General features: G+C 39.8%; 1 protein-coding gene across 2 annotated transcripts in view; it reads left to right on the top strand.

Moving 5' to 3' along the window:
- Positions 1–18,823, top strand: part of pik3c2b (phosphatidylinositol-4-phosphate 3-kinase, catalytic subunit type 2 beta) — a 143,217-nt gene that overhangs the window by 59,486 nt on the left and 64,908 nt on the right. For both annotated transcript variants that reach the window (XM_060910318.1, XM_060910319.1), the window contains exons 9-13: positions 2,196–2,342; positions 2,697–2,730; positions 7,007–7,202; positions 12,050–12,172; positions 13,072–13,242. In XM_060910318.1, the coding sequence (XP_060766301.1) occupies positions 2,196–2,342; positions 2,697–2,730; positions 7,007–7,202; positions 12,050–12,172; positions 13,072–13,242 (671 nt within the window). The remainder of the gene's footprint in view (positions 1–2,195; positions 2,343–2,696; positions 2,731–7,006; positions 7,203–12,049; positions 12,173–13,071; positions 13,243–18,823) is intronic.

Genomic DNA, 18,823 nt, shown 5'->3' on the forward strand with positions numbered 1-18,823 from the left:
AAATAGGGATAATATACCCAGCCACGTATAAAAAGTTGTACGCCTCCATGCTCTTCCAGGTTTTCATCTGTTTGACCGTATAGAATGATGTCTGCAGCACCAGGTAGTTTGAGATGTCTGGGATCTCAACGGATAGATAATTTTCCAACTCGTAGGAAAAATCCTTCTTTGTTAGCGTGTAAGGATCTATCCCATTGAGTGGTTTCTATGTCCACTTCTTTGGAGTGTACTTCTTGGTTTTAATAACTTGCTTGTTTGCTGTACACAAACATGGCAATAAGTTCTCGTGTTAATCAACCAGACTCCACTTTTGGATCATTAATCCCTTTTGACTGAGAATGCCCTGCATGCATGGTTTTATGTTGGCTTCTGGCACATCCATTTAATTTTGAATACAATACCTACAATTAAAAGCCTTTGTTTTTATTGCATTTATTTAATTCCTGGGCTCCCATCTGTAACAGGGCGTGATGTTGCATTCTGTTAATGCACTTTTTACAATAGGTTATTAGATTCTAATAGAATAGATAAGTCAAAATAATTGGGGATCTTTTTTTAATGGGCCCCGACTTGTTACAAGTATGAACAGGTGGGCCCTCAAGGCAGAAAAGGTTGAGAACCCGTATTCGTGCATCTCAAACTATTAGAATATCATGAAAAAGTTAAATATTTTACATCAGTTATTTAAGAAAGTGAAACTAAAATGTTTCAAGCATTTTTCCTTTTGAGTTTTGATAATTATGGCCTACAATGCAAATAATAAAAAAACATCTCAAAATATGAGAATATTTCATTTTGAGTTTGAGTAAAACAGTATAAATATCATGTATCTCTTGGTCTAGTTCAGTACGCGCAACCACAATTATGGGGAACACTGCTGATTTGTCAGTTGTCCAGAAGACGATTGCCGACACCCTACACAAGGAAGGGTAAGCCACAGAAGGTCACTGCTGAAAAGGCTGGTTGGAAAAGGTGGAAAAGCAACAGGGATGACCGCAGCCTTGAGAGGATTGTCAAAGTCAGTTCAAGAACTTGGGCAAGCTTCACAAGGAGTGGACTGAGGCTGGTGTCAGTCCGTCAAGAGCCACCATGCACAGACGTTTTCAGGAAAAGGGTTACAACTGTCACAATCCTAATATCAAGCCACTCCTGAACCAGAGACAATGTCAGAAGCATCATACCTGGGCTAAAAAGAGAAAGAACTGGACTGTTTATCCATGGTCCAAAGTCCTCTTTTCAGATGAAAGTAAATTTTGCATTTAATTTGGAAATCAAGGTCCTAGAGTCTGGAGGAAGAGTGGAGAAGCACAGAATCCAAGGTGTTTGAAGTTCAGTGTGAAGTTTCCGCAGTCTGTGATGATTCAGAATGCCATGTCACCTGCTGGCGTTGGTCCACTGCATTTTATCAAGTCCAAAGTCAATGCACCATCTACCAGGAGATATTTAGAGCACTTCATGCTTCCATCTGCTGACAAGTTTTATGGAGATGCCGATTTCATTTTCCAGCAGGATTTAGCACCTGCCCACAGTACCAAAACTACTACCAAATAGTTTGCTGACCATGATATTACTGTGCTTGCTTGGCCAGCCAACTTGCCTGACCTGAACCCCGTAGAGAATCTATGGGGTATTGTCAAGAGGAAGATGAGAAACACCTGACCCAAAAATACAGATGAGCTGAAGGCAACTATCAAAGCAACCTGGGCTTCAATAACACCTCAGCAGTGCCACAGGCTGATCGCCTCCATGTCATGCCGCACTGATGCAGTAATTTGTGGTAAAGGAGCCCCAACCAAGTATTTAGTGTATAAATTAACATACTTTTCAGAAGTTGGACATTTCTGTATTGTAAAGCCTTTTTTTGATTGATCCTAGGAAGTATTCTAATAATTTGAGATAGCGGAGTTCTGATTTTCATGAGCTATAAGCCATAATCATCAAAATTAAAACAAAAAAGGCTTTAAAGTATTTCACTTTACATGTAATGAATATCGAGTATATGAAAGTTTACCTTTTTGAATGAAATTAAAAAAAAAGAACTTTTTCACGATATTCGAATTGAGATGCGGTAGTACATGATGAATATCAGTTGTTGAGTTTTGCTTGCACCTCAACACTAATAATATAAAACTTCAGCTGATGCATCTCTCTCGTGCTGTCCCGTCCCCCCCCCCCCCCCCCCCCCTTCTCTCCAGGCTGACCTGCAGTTGCATGTGGAGCGCTTGGTTCAGTCCGTCAAGGCTCTCTGCAGCTCACTTGCTGCCGTGGAAACACCGGACATCACCTCAGCCCTGAATCAGCTGCCTGCTTGTCCGTGCAGACTGCAGCCTAGAGTGCAGAAGGTGAACGCACAAACTCTCTCTCTCTCTCTCTCTCTCTCTCTCTCTCTCTCTATATATATATATATATATATATATATATATATATATATATATATATATATATATATACATACATTTGAAAACAGTGATGTATTGGTCTGCTGAGCTGCATGCTGCTGTACTGGCACCGTATTTCTGTTGGAGGCTCTGTTATAAACAACCATGCTGGTGTTGGCACAGCATGCGAACAAAGTGTACACGCAACGTCGCCTTTCAGACCGTTAACCTGTAAAGCCAAAGCACTAATGCTGCAGAAATTTCCCCCAATGCAGTTCTCATCTGCTTTCTGACTGTCTGTGTATTTCTGTTTCACAGGATGCAAGTGTGCTGGCAAAGAGAGAAAACCGAGGTACAAACCCCATCATCCCCAGTAGTCCATGTGTCATACTTCTGCTGTGACCTGCTTTTAGGGAGTATATTATTGTAGCCATTATGTTCTATTCACGACTTAAAAATGAACATCTCAATGATCCAGGTCATCTTTTTTGAGATTATTAGAAATAGGTTTTATGCAGGGCGGCATGGTGGTGTAGTGGTTAGCGCTGTCGCCTCACAGCAAGAAGGTCTGGGTTCGAGCCCCGTGGCCGGCGAGGGCCTTTCTGTGCGGAGTTTGCATGTTCTCCCCGTGTCCGCGTGGGTTTCCTCTGGGTGCTCCGGTTTCCCCCACAGTCCAAAGACATGCAGGTTAGGTTAACTGGTGACTCTAAATTGACCGTAGGTGTGAATGTGAGTGTGAATGGTTGTCTGTGTCTATGTGTCAGCCCTGTGATGACCTGGCGACTTGTCCAGGGTGTACCCCGCCTTTCGCCCGTAGTCAGCTGGGATAGGCTCCAGCTTGCCTGCGACCCTGTAGAACAGGATAAAGCGGCTAGAGATAATGAGATGAGGTTTAATGCAACACTCAGTATATATTGCACGTTCATTAGCAATATAAACATTACTTCTGGAAATACAGTATAGTATTATATATACTTAGGGAGTCTTGACTGCAGAATTGGGTGTAATGTGACCTGAAAGTCATGACTTTGTTTTATAATACAGGGTTACACAAAACATAAAACTTCTTGCTTTCTAAATGTGTCAGTCCACCAGATTTTCATACCAGATGCTCAGATGATGGATTTTGAGTTAGACCTGCTGCATTACACTACCAAGCCTCCATATGCAGGAAATACAAACCAAAGTGAAATTGGCCCAAGGGAAGTTACTGTAAATCTGACATGAAATCATGTGCACGCAACCCAAGATGGTCCATTTTCCAGGCACTGACTACAGATGATACAGAACCTTGTGAATCCATCAGGAGACAATCTCGACTGTCGATTATTGGCGAATTTCCCAGATTTGTTGAGCAACAAACCGCAAAACGCTGCTCGGAAGGTCAAGAAAACACGTGGTGAACTCTTAGCGCCGCCAAGCGAATGTTGCGCGAAAACTGCGCTGACATGATCAACGCATTTTTACTACAAATCAAAATGTCATTCGCTGATTTTTACAACGGAAGAAAGATCTACGTTTGCCTCAGTCATGGATGATATTAAAAGCGGTAAATGTATCTCGTAGGGGCGCTACTGAGGTGATTATTCATTGATGGTTACTGGATCAGCCAGCGAAAATGGTGAAAAATATCGTGCACTTTTCCATGCCGTTTCTACGCATTCTATAAACAGCACATCTGGTACAAAAATCCCGTGGCGTGACACGCATGGAATGAAGATTTAGTATGTGGTTAACTTTTATTCCCCGTTGGCTGAAAGGCCCGAAGGGGGGATTATGTCGTGGCGATTTCCGTCTGTCCGTCCATCCCGGGAAGGGTGCTCACCTTTTGAAATCAACTCCTCTCATGATTTTTGGAGGAATTTCATGAAACTTGGCCGGATTCTTTGTTATATGTCGGTAGTACACACATTGTCATTTTGTTCCATTCGGTTACATTTTAAGAGTGACAGCCCTTGATTAACAAAATTTATCATTTGCCAGTTTCATGAGTGTGTTTTCCTTCTGAAATCAACTCCTCTCACAATTTGTGGAGGAATTTCACAAAACTTGGCAAAAGGCCTTGTTCTGTGACTGTAATACGCATATTGCGATTAAATTTCGTTGGGAAAATTTTACCAGTTTTGACCCTTGGTTAAATAACTTGTACTTTTGACAATTTCATGAGGGTGTACGTTCTTCTGAAATCAACTCCTCTCACAATTTGTGGAGGAATTTCACCAAACTTGGCAAAAGGGTTCGTTATATAACAGTTATACGCATATTGAAATTTCATTTGATTTGGGCAAATTTTACCAGAGTTATGCCCTTGATTATTAACAAACTTGTACTTTGGCGATTTCATCAAGGTGTGCTTGCTTTCTGAAATCAACTTCCCTCACAATTTTTGGAGGAATGTCATGCAATCAGGCAAAAAGTTTTTATCCCCCGCTGGCCGAAAGGCCCGAAGGGGGATTATGTCGTGGCGATGTCTGGCCGTCCGTCCCGGGAAGGGTACTCACCTTCTGAAATCAACTCCTCTCACAATCTTTGGAAGAATTTCACGAAACTTGGCAGGATTCTTTGGTATATGTCGGTAATATGCATATTGCAATTTTATTCAATTCAGTCGCATTTTACCAGAGTTATGGCATAGTTTCCAGTGGGGGATATTGTACTCTCGGAGCACTCTAGTCAATAAATACCTGGAAAATGTTTGATTTTTCTGTTGGAAGGGCACCAAGTAACATTTTAGTAAAATAAAACCAAAGCATTTCATTGGTTTATCCTTTTGAAACTAATTTGGGTTTCCTGTGTTGAAGGAGACGTGCTAGAAAGTTAGCGGTTTGCGACTTGCTTGCGTAGGAGAAGCTACAGGCCACAGGAAATCCCTGACATTTCGACATTTCTAATTTGTTCCCACACTGAAAAAAGTAAATACATGTTCGGTCAGATTTAAAAGCACATAGTTTACATACAAATATTAAGTTTTTCATTGAAACATGCTTATTTGTTTATGCTAAATTGATTTGCATAAGTTTATACGGTAATTACTTGTTTCAATTATGTAGAGTGAATGTGGTCAGTTCATGTAGTATTAAACGTCATCAAGATGCCTCATGAAATCTCATGAGGATGTTGGCTCCGCTGTAAAGAAATACCGTAGTATAAAAATTAACTTGATTTAAAAAAAAAAAAAAAAAGTGTCGTATGAAGTGTAGCACACAGGAAAATATCGCCAGTAATCCAGGTTAGCGCTTCAGTTTGGGTGAGCGTGCAGTCTCCAGGTTAACCTAGGGCTTTGAAATTACGTGTTCAAAAACACATTGTGTAAATGTAACTTGATTCGGTCAAATGGAACTGATATATGCATTAACAAACTAACTCAAACGTTTATAATAATCAGGCCCGAGTGTTATTCAGCAACTTAGAAATTCCACTTAGGAATCTAGCTATTGCCTTTTATTTAAACTCTGCTTAGTATGGACGCCGTTTGGCCTTTATGGCGATTAAACGTCCATGTATTATACCGTAAAAGTCTGTTTCAACACTGATCGTTAAATATACTTTTTGTATTCTTACTATTAATGATCCGATAAAATGAACATGAGGGTTAAAGGGAGAATTGTGTATGTGTGAGAGGCGATTTGTTGTCAGTGTGTGTTCGTGTGGAAAGACCTCCTGCTGGAAGGACGTCTGTCTGCTTCTTTACTGGGATAAACAGGAAGGATGCATGTCTGGCGTCAGGATGCACACTGTTCACCTTCCCCTTCTGTGCTTTACTCCATAAACATGTGCTCGACTTCCGTTAGATCAAATCAGTCTTTATTTGTCCCAATAAATATGCACTGTAGGACCATTAAATAGACAATTATTAGGTGTAATCGATGAAAGTTAGAACAGCAGTGAATATAGGACTTATTTAATAAATGTGCTATTATTCCTTTAAATAAATTATTAAATAAATAGCTTTATAAATGGTCTGCATGTGGGCACAGTGGGTGTTGCTGTCTCGCAGCTGAGTTCGATCCTGAGCCTAGGTTGTTTGTTGTTTGGATGGAGTTCTTTCACTGTTCTCGGTTTTATTCCCCCACTGGATTGGCTGCTTGAAACTTCCCCGAGGTTTGAATGTGGGTGTGCATGCTGCCCTGCAATGTACTGGCAATCCATCCAGGGTGTAGTAGTAGTTGTAATAATGTGCAAAATGTACAGTTGTTGGCCAAGGTTGTGTACCTTAGGAAAATTTGCAACCCCCTTTTCTGAAGGTGGAAAGAATATCCACTACTTATTAAACTTTTTATAGACTCCGCGAATCTATTTTGTATCTTGTGAAAAGCTTATACACATTATTTCAGTCCTATTTGTTTTAACTTTGACCCTTCATTAGAGGCATGTTGTGTAATATTTATCTTGCTACAGAAGTGCAGGGAGAAGTGCACACAAACGTTTTTGTGTGTAAAGATTATTTCCACGAAGTGTATGCATGCTGCCTATACATGCTGATTTAATGAAGACAGCTTTTTATCCAGGAAGTCAAGATATGTAGGGGTGTGCGTGTTGTGCCTGCAACTAGCTCAAGATGTAGATGCACATCAGTGTGTTTACACGGAAGTCTTTGACGTCTAGTCCTGCTTCTGTTCCCTTTCCAGAGAAAATAGTTGAAAGGTTGACGGCTGCCATCTTGGATCTGGTGGAGCTCTATTGCAGCACGTTCAATGCCAACTTCCACACGGCTCCACACAGCAGCCGGCCCACAGCGCCAATCCAGGAGGCGGGCATGGTTACCAACGTATTGTCCTTCAACATTTATGCCGCCCACCGCGTCCCTATCACCTGGGCCGCCAGGTAACACAAACACATGCTCGCATTCCTTAGCATTCGTAAAGCCGAGGAAATCACGTCATGAACTCGACTGGCTCTTTTATTTCAAAATTATGCCTTTCGTTTGCTTTAATGAACAATAGTTTGATTTCCTCAAGTGTCAGATTGCATTTCTGTTTGTTTTCATACAGTCCTTTTAAGTTCTGTTTGACTCAATAGCGATTTGAATAAAATCAAACTTCTAGTTTTTCTTCAAAAATCTTCATTGCTATTTCAGTAAAATCAGGTTGAGAAAGGAGTAGGGTGCGCTTGTGTTAGTCGGGAAGGAATTTTTGTCTTGTTAACTTCCGTATAAACAACGGTAACACACGTGAGTCATTTTTAAGATGACAGTCCGCTAACAACAGCTGTGTTGTTTATAATACAAACGCAAGGTTAAAATTAGGACACACACTAAGGATGTACGGTCTTCCTGGAAAAGTCCTGCTCGATGAATTGCAAGTGGGAACCCTGACCATGAATCTTTTATTTATATAAAGCAAAAGAAGCAGGTGGAGAAGAAAACTAACAAGGAATGCTGGAGATAAATGCAAACACTACTCTGATACACTCACACACACGCAAGATGTTCTGGGTTACACTGCCCTGGTGTAATCCACTGGGATTACATGGTATTGTGAGGTGTAGAGGGATCCCCTGAAAAAGACAGAGCCCTTTCTGCTTCCTCTGGGCCTCCTGGTGTGTGTGTGTGTGTGTGTGTGTGTGTGTGTGTGTGTGTGTGTGTGTGTGTGTGTGTGTACATACAGAGTGCTAAGTGCAAAGCACACACACATACCGAATATGCATCATCAGTGGTGCTGGGAAACGAATACTACCCATTGCCATGATCTTTCACCCGCCCCCAGAATAGTTCAGCCCGGTCTTCTCCCCCACCCCCCCACATATGAATAGTCTCTTCCGCCCATTGCCCATGATGGACCAGTGTCCTTTGTCTTGCTCTGAAACCAATGCTGTTTGCATATGGAGCTGCCACAAAGGATGCCGCATGGGAACTTACCATGACCTTTGACCTCTTTGGAGGCAGGGTTGAGGGCAAGCCAGGGTGCTAAGCACCTGTGCAGCGGTGACGCATGCCATCTGGTGACGGGGCAGAGGAAAGGGTGGACAGGAAGTTGTGAATTAACCGAACATTTACGTAGCATCCTTCTTGCTCCTGCACAGCAGTGTACATCTATCTAGCTGCTGTTTATTTCAGGCATCTGGCATTCCAACGAGCTAGCGAATGTTATTCTTTCTATTTTGAACTGCCTCTTGTGAATCCTTTCCCTTTTAAAGACTTTTCCAGGACAAGTTTTGAATCAAGGCTGCAGGAGAGACAGCGGTAATCTGGGATTACACAAAGGGGACTGACTTTGTTTAGACTTTGGCTGCTCCATGCTATGTTCACATGTGCTATGCTGGTTGTAGGAAAATTGGAAATTCAGTGTTTTGTGATGAAACAGTGATTGAAAGCTATTCTTTTGCTGGCACTAAGCAGCACACATAACCCGTACAGTCTGGATTTTCTTTCAAAACATTATTTAAAAAAATTCTCAGCTGTTTCCTGAAGCAGAGATTCTGAGACATGGAATGACTGAAAAAGTGGTGACTTTATTTGAAGTATACAGTGCACTATACAAGTGCTTAAGAATCAAATGCATTTAATTTTTATTTATATTAATCCCACACACCTTGGATTTGATCTCCGTTTTAGTCTGCCAGGCTTCGGACTTGATAAATATCACTAAAACCTATACTTTAAGGGAAATAAATTTCTGTAAATGCTTGCCTGCGACCCTGTAGAACAGGATAAAGTGGCTAGAGATAATGAGATGAGATGAGATGAAATGTCTTGGGTAATGAACAAATAGACATGTCACCATGCACAGGCAGCTGATACAAGGGTAGGCAGTAAATAAACAAAAAATAAAGTGGCAGCTTGATGGAGTAGGCGATACAAAAGAGATATTGATTTATCATACGAAAGAAGGCTGACCTTTGAGAAGAGAAAGTCATGGTTCCACCACTGATGAAAGCATCGGGATCAAGTAAGTGAGAACGATAAGCATTTGGCATATCATTGTCGGAGAGACGTGAAAAATGGAAGATTGCTTTTGCTTTTTTTTTTTTTTTTTTTTATTATCCCTTGCTGGCCGAAACACCCGAAGGGGGATTATGTCATGGCGATGTCTGTCTGTCTGTCTGTCTGTCCGTCCGTCCCAGGAAAGGGTGGCCACCTTCTGAAATCAACTCCTCTCGCAATTTTTGGACGAATTTCTCGAAGCTTGGCAAAAGGCCTTGTTCTCTGACTGACTGTAATACGCATATTGCGATTTAATTTCGTTTGTGAAAATTTAACCAGAGTTTTGACCCTTGATTTAAATAACTTGTACTTTGACAATTTAATTAGAGTTTATGTTCTTCTGAAATCAACTCCTCTCACAATTTGTGGAGGAATTTTACCAAACTTGGCAAAAGGCTTTGTTATATGACAGTTATACGCATATTGAAATTTTGTTTAATTTGGGCAAATTTTACCAAAATTTTCCCCTTGATTATTAACAAACTTTTTGGCAATTTCATCAAGGTGTGCTTACTTTCTGAAATCAACTTCCCTCATAATTTTTGGAGGAATTTCATGTAATTTGGCAAAAAAAGTTTTAAATCCCCCACTGGCCGAAACGCCCGAAAGGGGGATTATGTCATGGCGGTGTCTGTCGGTCCGTCCCAGGAAGGGTACTCTCCTTCTGAAATCAAATCTTCGGACAATTTTTGGAGGAATTTCACAAAACTTGGCAGGAATCTTTGTTATATGTCAGTAATACACACATTGCAATTTTGTTCAATTCAGTTGCATTTCACCAGAGTTATAGCATAGTTGGCAACGGGGGATATTGTGCTCTCGGAGCACGCTTGTTTTTCTTAAGCGGGGGAAATATTTTGCACAGTAGGTTGTCCTCTTCATCACAAGATGTTTTTTCGAGGTTAGCCTTGAAAGCTGTGAATATTAATTGAAATAAGAATCACTTATTCTTTAATATAAACACTTGTAGGCCCTACTTAGAAATACAAAGGCCTCCAGTGCACAGAGAGGGAATATTAGAAATATTCTTTTATTACTTTTTTATTTTGATAGAGAATAGTAAATGCGAATGACATTCAATGCTAATTTATGCATATTTTATAATTAACATTGATCTCTCCTTTGTGATGTATAAATGAGAGTTAAGATCAGTTATATTGCACAAATAAAGCCATTTGGTGAAATTTTGTAGAAGAGTGTACCGATTTAATGTTTTTTTTTTTTTTACCTAATTAGTGTGATTAATGCTAATTAAATGCTAATTTGCATAATTGGTTTTGACTGATTTTTTTTTTTTTTTCAAATTTTGTATTCAGTATACAACCATCTATGTGCCTGCCAATTTCCATGTAAATATCTTGAAAAATAAAACCGTTATTAAAAAAAAATGAGGCCCATTTTGGAGCATGTGATCCTCGTACATAATATTACGGCAGTATTCTAAAAATTAAGCTGTTTCTTCAGTCTTTGATTTGTAATATCTCAAGAACGGATAAACCTATTTTAATTCTGTAAAAAAAATATGTTGTTCAGCATTCAATTCTGAACTCAGTGAGAGCAGTTTCAAGCAATTTGGATTGAATTTGAATTTTCACCTTATATGCCTATTATAAAAAAGAATAAAAGACATCAGTACACGCTGTTCTTGGAAAATCATCTACTTCAGGTTGGTAATGACCCAACAAGTCTGCCATTGATTATTTTCCTATTAACACATCCTGTTGTGTTTTTATTCCTTATGAACTGTAGGTTTATAGTGTATATGATGTGATTAGCTAGAGAAAAGAGACCGTTGAGAGACCATTCTGCCAGTGTTTAGCTTTGACTATTGCTTTGCTTGGATGTCGCTTATAGACATGCACTTGTTAACTTGGGCGAACTTGATGCAACCAAGCCGTTTGATTTGTAGCTGAACAAGGGAATATTCTTGCTCAGGATTTTGATTCATGCCACCACTGTATATCGATGATTGATTAGAGATGCTTTAAAGATCACCATCAATTTGGAGAATTAAAGGATAACTGAAGGCCATTTTTTTTTTTATCATCAAAATTCAATTTCTCATTTTATTAAATATAGGAATGCATTTTTGATCGCTATTTTGTCGCTGCTATAGCAAGTTATGAGTGTCTGAAATATGCTATATAATATATCAGTCCATATGTCAAAGCAATGGCTGTAAATGAGATTCGTTGAGACCTGTGCGAGACATTGTAGGACGGAAGTAAAACGTACAGCGGAAATCAAAGCGACCAACATCGTCTTTCGAATGCTGATGTCATCAAGCCGGAAGTTTTGTTGGTTTTGATAGCAATCAGGAAAGTTTGAAAAAAAATAGGCAGTAATCGTCATTTAAACTTATTTTTGTGCAATATTTTGTTTGGAAAACAGTTTTCAAAATGGCGGCACTGACACCTGGCTGACACTTGACGTTTCGAAGTCTTGCACAAGTCTCGTGAAGATCGCGCAGATAAGCGACGCCTGCCGTGGACCAAACGAACTAAATTCAACATGGCTAAAAACCGAATAGGCCGTTAAGTATAATATTTAATTGCCAATACGAGTTACGATATAAGGTTACTAAAACCGAAAACGTAATTGAATAACACGTTAATTAAGAAATAAAGCAAGTTTAAAAATGACTTCAGTTCTCCTTTTAATTTTTAACTGGAATCGTTTTGCGAACAGATATACACTTGGCAAAATATTTCTTGCTGACTTGCTCCCTTTGTCTTGCTCTTGTTCACAGTTATGAAGGGTTCTTTCTGTCGTGTTCTCTCACCCATGGGGGAGACGAACTATGTGCCCCCCAACACACAAGCAAACAGTCAGTCAGCAAATATCTCTTCCATCTGGTGGTTTGGGACCAAAGGTGAGTGCCAAATGAAGCTCTCACAGCTATGGTTTTCTCTGCATAGTCCGCACTGTACTGCCTCAAACAACATTCCGGTAGAAATCTTTTCAATGTTGTGCTTGTAACCTGAAATAGGAGCTAGTGCAGCATCCTGTAGCGCTTTTTTTTTTCGCCCCCATTTCTGTATCTAATGCATTGTCTGGGGATGGTGTGGGAGGAATATACTTTTGTTTACTTTCCTGGCAAGCATAACACGCATTTTGGTCTACAGACGTCATTTTAAATATGCATAAGCTACTTTTATAATGAAAGCAGTTGCCTTATAAAATGGTAACTCTTCCCCATTAGCCGTATTAGTACGTTTTGATGTGCATGACTTGAGGCCGTAGTTGGCACCAGGTGTTGATCTTGAACCTTAGTCAGCTCCTTTGAGAGCTTTCTCGATAAACAAAAGTGCATCACACTGTACCGTAATATATCCTATATAGTAAGCACAGACATTGTTGACCATTTGAACTTGATGATAGTTTTTAAAGCGTACTGGTAAATGGTTAATGTTTCAGCCAGTTTAGTTTGTTCTGATATTCTCACTTGTTGGAAGCAGACCTAGAATACATATTCCTCATCTTCCCAATAAGAAGCTGTGTTTCATTAGGCCTCGGAGAGCACAGTTACACTAGCAACAGTAGCCAATTACACACCAGCTGTACTGCTTTAATATGAAGTACATACAGGGGCATCCCTTTCATTTCAGAGGGACTTCTATAACTATTTTAGGACCTTCTGTGTGTAATGAATGAACAGTTATCACCCACTCAGCTTCAAGCAGCTGCTGTTCTAGGTGCACTAAATGAGATACCATAATGCTGATTGATCCTTTTTCCCCTTTCCTCTCTTCTTCTCGTTTTACACTGTAGGATTTGCTTCCCAGTGCAGATCAACCAGCTGCCACGGGAGTCTCAGCTGACAGTGACTCTGTACGCGACTCCACTACCACCCCCTGGAGGAGCAGAGGACAAGAGCAAGCAGAAAGCCCGCAACATGGAGGCCCTGGGCTGGGTCACAATGCCGCTATTTAATTTCCGACAGTGAGTGCCTCAAGAAATTATTTTGTAGAAGCGATATTCGTATAAGACAGCAGGGTAATGCAGTACCTCACAGCTCCAAGGTCCATGGTTTGATACTAAGCTTGGGTTACTCACTCACTTTGTGGAGGTTTTCTAGACTGTGTTCCTGCCTCATGCCCAGTGTTCCTGGGGTAAACTTCAGATCTACAGTACCAATCAAAAGTTGTGACACACCTACTCTTTCATAGGTTTTTCTGTATTTTGGTTATTTTCTACATTGTTGAACAATACTGAAGACATTAAAACTATGAAATAACATATGGAACATCTATGGAATTATGTGAGGAAACCAAAAAAGTGTTTAAAAAAAAGTTTCTTATTTTTGATTCTTCAAAGTAGCCACCATTTGCCTTGATGACGCTTTGCACACTATTGGCTTTTTCTTAACCGGCTTCATGAGGTAGTCACCTGGAATGCTTTTCAATTAATAGGTGCCTCGTCAAAAGTTAATTCGTCAAATGTCTTGCCTTCTTAACGCGTTTGAGATCAAAGAGTAAATAGTGAATAATAAAAATACAGTAAATAGCTCTATTCCACAACTGTAGTAATCCATATTATGTCAAGAATTGCTCACTTAAAGGGGAACTGAAGTCACTTGCTTTATTTCTTAATTAACGTGTTATTCAATTACGTTTTCGATTTTAGTAACCTTATATCGTGACTCGTACTGGCAACTAATTGCAATTAAATATTATACTTATCGGCCTATTCGGTTTTTAGCCATGTTGAATTTAGTTCGTTTGGTCCACGGCAGGCGTCGCTTATCCGCGCGACTTGTGTGAGACTCCAAAACGTCAAGTGTCAGCGCCACCATTTTGAAAACTGTTTTCCAAACGAAATGTTGCACAAAAATTAGTTTAAATGACGATTACTGCCTACTTTTTTAAAACTTTCCTGATTGCTATCAAAACAAACAAAATTTCCGGCTTGATTACATCAGCATTCGAAAGAGGGCGCGCGCGTCTTTTGACAACGTTGGCAGATGTCGGTCACTTTGATTTCCGCTGTACGTTTTACTTCCGTCCTACGATGTCTCGCACAGATCTCAACGAATCTTGTTTATGGCCATTGCTTTGACATATGGACTGATGTACAGTATTACATAGCATCAGGGCTTTATATTAGCACCCGCCCACCCGCCAAATGTGGGTAAAATTTGACTTTGGCGAGTAATGACTTTAGTCCCACTAGCCACTTTGGCGGGTGGTTTATTCTGTGGTATGACAATATATTTTAATTGTAGTTTTCTCTGAAGGCATCTGATATAATAAACGCATTGCAATGTAATATTACGCGCCTACAACTCCCATGAGCACCTGTATAAACATTCTATAAACATTGTTGAGAACGTTCGTTAACGTCTCAGATAAAATCAGTGATACGGTCACCTGCGGTTAATGAACGAAGCAACGAAGTTGCTGACGACTGACAAGTGCACTATGTGGCGGTATATCACTGGAGTTTCAAACCCTGCTGCTCAGGAAAAAAGGGGCAGAGATGAGCAGGGCCATAGGCAGCATTTTAAAATCACAGAGGTCCGTGATGCTGAAAGCGCGTGCCGAAAAATGTTCTACATATTTAAATGAGAGGGGTGAATTACATGCCACACAAGAGATCTATTCCTGAAATTACTTTTAATGGTGTTTGAACTGAATATCATAAGTTTTGAAAAAAAAAATCATGTATGTGGCAAGAGTAAGAATAATTTAAGCTTGTTTAATGGTTTGATCTGGCCCAAGCAATGAGGACGGTGCGCTGATGGTTACCATGGAAACCCCGTGTCTCCTGCACTGCGTTCCTCCCCCGAGTCGTGTGCTCATTCGCTTTTGTGTTCTTGGTCTCAGAGCCACGCGCACCAAACAGACACAGAAGACAGAATCAACGTTTAACATAATTAACAATGCACTTTTTACAGAGAAGTTTTAATGTTATTCTTTATTTTTTTATCCAGTTGAATATTTAGCATACAAAATGTATTTTCAGCTCTTAAAAATGACCAAGGTCCGGACCTCTGGGGCCTCATAGCTGGCTACGACCATGGAGATGAACAAGATGCTAATAGGAAGATGAGACAGTTCAATGACAAATGGAAGTTCGGGTGAGATTGTCTAGTTCATAGCAAAACCGAAAATACCCTGTACTGCAAAGACTGTAGAAAGTCTGGCAAAGACAGGCACCAGTAATTTTAAACTCGAAACTATAAAGGACCAAGAAAAGTCAAATGCACACATCGGTACTATAACATCAAAACCGGTGAAGACGGCTGGTTCACTACAGGACAGCATTGCTTTCAAGTCCCTGGCTGTCATGAAGTCGGCTTAGCTGGAGAGGATGGAGCTGCTGTTTAGAAACGTTTAGGCGATTGCAAAGAAGTTGATCCCGCCCCAGTTATCAACTTTAGGCATGCTGGAAGCCTTAGGTCACGAAGACCATTTTTCATTGACCATTCAGACTCCTCTGATGATGAATGTAATGAGGACATTTAATGTCTCTCTCTACATATGTTCTCTCACACACACACACACACACACACACACACAATTAATAGATAATACATAATACTTGATAATATTTGATGTTTTGATATGCAAGTGTTTTTCAATGATAAATGTTTTGAATCGGACTTTTAATATTAGAATCAGTTCAGTTGTACTGAATGTTATTTTTCATATTATACAATATTTCATATTGTAAGGGGCTTGAATTTGAGTTCAATAAACAGAATACTCTGTTTATATTTTTGTCTGAATTGGTTGCATGTTTTCATATAGGGAACTACCTTAACAGCACCGAATACTTGAGTGCTACTCTAGAGATACATTATACGCTGCCATTCATAATTAAGTCTAGATCTTACGAACTTTAACGTATCATGGTGAAGAAAAAACTACGATTTCCTGGCAACAAAATTGTGGCTAGTGAAAAGGCTGAATGGCTAGTGACTCGGGAAAACCACTAGCCACAGTGGCCGGTGAGCAAAAAAGTTAATGTAAAGCCCTGCATAGCATATTTCAAACAGTCATAACTTGCTATAGCGGTGACAAAATAGCTATCAAAATTGGATTCCTTTTATTTAATAAAATGAGACAAATAGAATTTTGATGATAAAAAAAAAATTTGCCTTCAGTTCCCCTTTAAGTAAAGAGAAACGACATCCATCATTATTTGAAGACCTGAAGTGTCTTTTAATTAATAAAGGGGAAAAAAACCCACTGAATTAGAAGGTGTGTCCAAACTTGTGACTGATCCTGTATATCAGTTTATCTGTGCATGTTTTTTGACATTGGATGGCTATATGCTTTCTCAGTGTCAGAAAAGATCAAAGATCCACTGGTGCAAAACTGTGCACTGCTGCACTGTAAGAGTTTAAAAGGGTAAATGTACAAGAACCGTGCTCATTTTGCATAACATTTCCTCTGTGCTCAAAAGCAACCTGCAGCACGAAAGAAAAACATGTCTTTGTGGTCAGAAAGTAGATTCGCTTTTGACTCAGCACTATCACACTGTACATAAGCGGGTAAATTTTGCTGAACCAAGGCTTGTGTGGGAGTGAGCAAGTGCGAAAAAAGTTTGTAGAAGAGTGAGAGCAAAGCCAAGTGACTGCAGCAGCTGCAGATCAATCTGAGGAATGTATGAAACGGCAGGGATTGTCTTTCCCTTAGCCAAGTCGAGTTAATCCAAGATTAGGGCAAGGCCTTATTGTAGAAATCCTAGGCACTGATGGGCATTATCAGATTAACTTTGGTTAGCAGAGGCATCTGTATCTTTCCTAAAGTGGAAAAAGCACGGGTGGACAAGTCATATATTCATCCGCTATGCAACCGGGTTATTGTGTTTGCACCCTCGACAAAAAGGCAGCAAGATGTTGGCCAGTTCTTTAGCGATGAGATCCGGTGTCCTTATCTCTCAGCGCACACCCAAAACATCATTCTAACATTTTTCAACTTTATTCTCCCTGGTTATATACGGTATATTTAATGGTCAGGTGACTGCATGTGGATTGTGCTAGGAGGAGAATTATGTGACGGCTTTGTGATTGGTTTAGTCAGTTTAAACATACCTTTCATACCTCGTTCTGAAAAGATTTTCTTTCATTCATACTTTCTAATTCATCCACCTAGTACAATTTTTTATTTTTTCCACTGTCAACCAACTCGCACCTTGACTGATGTGTGTAGTGCAGCAGGTGATGGGCCACAGAAGAACAGGCTGTAGTTACAGCACATACCAAATGAAAGCTTTATTTTTCTGATTGACTTTAAAAATGACTTTAGTTCTCCTTTAAACTTGCTTTATTTCTTAATTAACGTGTTATTCAATTACATTTTCGGTTTTAGTAACCTTATATCGTGACTCGTATTGGCAATTAAATATTCTACTTATCGGCCTATTCGGTTTTTAGCCATGCTGAATGTAGTTCGTTTGGTCCACGGCAGGCGTCGCTTATCCGCGCGATCTTCACGAGACTTGTGCGGGACTTCGAAACGTCAAGTGTCAGCCAGGTGTCAGTGCCGCCATTTTGAAAACTGTTTTCCAAACAAAATATTGTACAAAAACGAGTTTAAATGATGATTACTGCCTACTTTTTTCAAACTTTCCTGATTGCTATCAAAACCAACAAAACTTCCGGCTTGATTACATCAGCATTCGAAAGAGGGCGCACGCGTCTTTTGACAACGTTGGCAGATGTCGGTCACTTTGATTTCCGCTGTACGTTTTACTTCCGTCCTACGATGTCTCGCACAGGTCTCGACGAATCTCGTTTACGGCCATTGCTTTGACATATGGACTGATGTATTACAGAGCATATTTCAAACACTCATAACTTGATATATTGGTGACAAAATAGCTATCAAAAACGCATTCCTATATTTAATAAAATGTGAGCAATAGAATTTTGATGATAAATTTGCCTTCAGTTCTCCTTTAATGAGTAAGATTTTCTCCTTTTCTGTCATTCAGCTATGAATAATAAAAAATAAAATGAAATTGAATAGCCTGAGCATAAAATCTGTTTGTCCCAGGAGCCTGGAATTTATCTACCCTGTTTGTGGTTTTTCATGCCAGTTCTAGTTTTTCCTATTTAAAAAAAAAAAAGTGTGACGTTTTAAGAGTCCGCTCCATCAGACTCCACTATTTGGTAGCAGGTGAATGTTGCTGAGTAATGAAGAATTACCACAACTGTGTAGTCATGATGTAAAAATTAAAATAAAAAAAGACTAGAAAGATAGCAAAACATCAGTGTTTTGGCTGATGTGTGTAGTGCAGCAGGTGGTGGGTTTCAGAATAAGTAGCATGTGCTGTACTTATAACATTGAGGTTTGTCGCACTGCCGTGAAACACACAAACTTAAGTCAATAGGCAATAGTTTTATTTTTGCTTGTTTTTTTTTTCCTCTGGTTGTTGGATAAAAGGAAAAATACTGGTGACAACTCCATTAGCAGTCTACCGAACCCATTTGTTCACTATGCAAGTGGTAGTCCAGCGTTCTGTGCTCGATACGGTGTTCTGAGTGATGTTGCCCGGTGGCGTCACAGCGGCT

Source organism: Neoarius graeffei, chromosome 26 (genome assembly GCF_027579695.1).
Source record: "Neoarius graeffei isolate fNeoGra1 chromosome 26, fNeoGra1.pri, whole genome shotgun sequence".
NCBI classification, from domain to species: domain Eukaryota; kingdom Metazoa; phylum Chordata; class Actinopteri; order Siluriformes; family Ariidae; genus Neoarius; species Neoarius graeffei.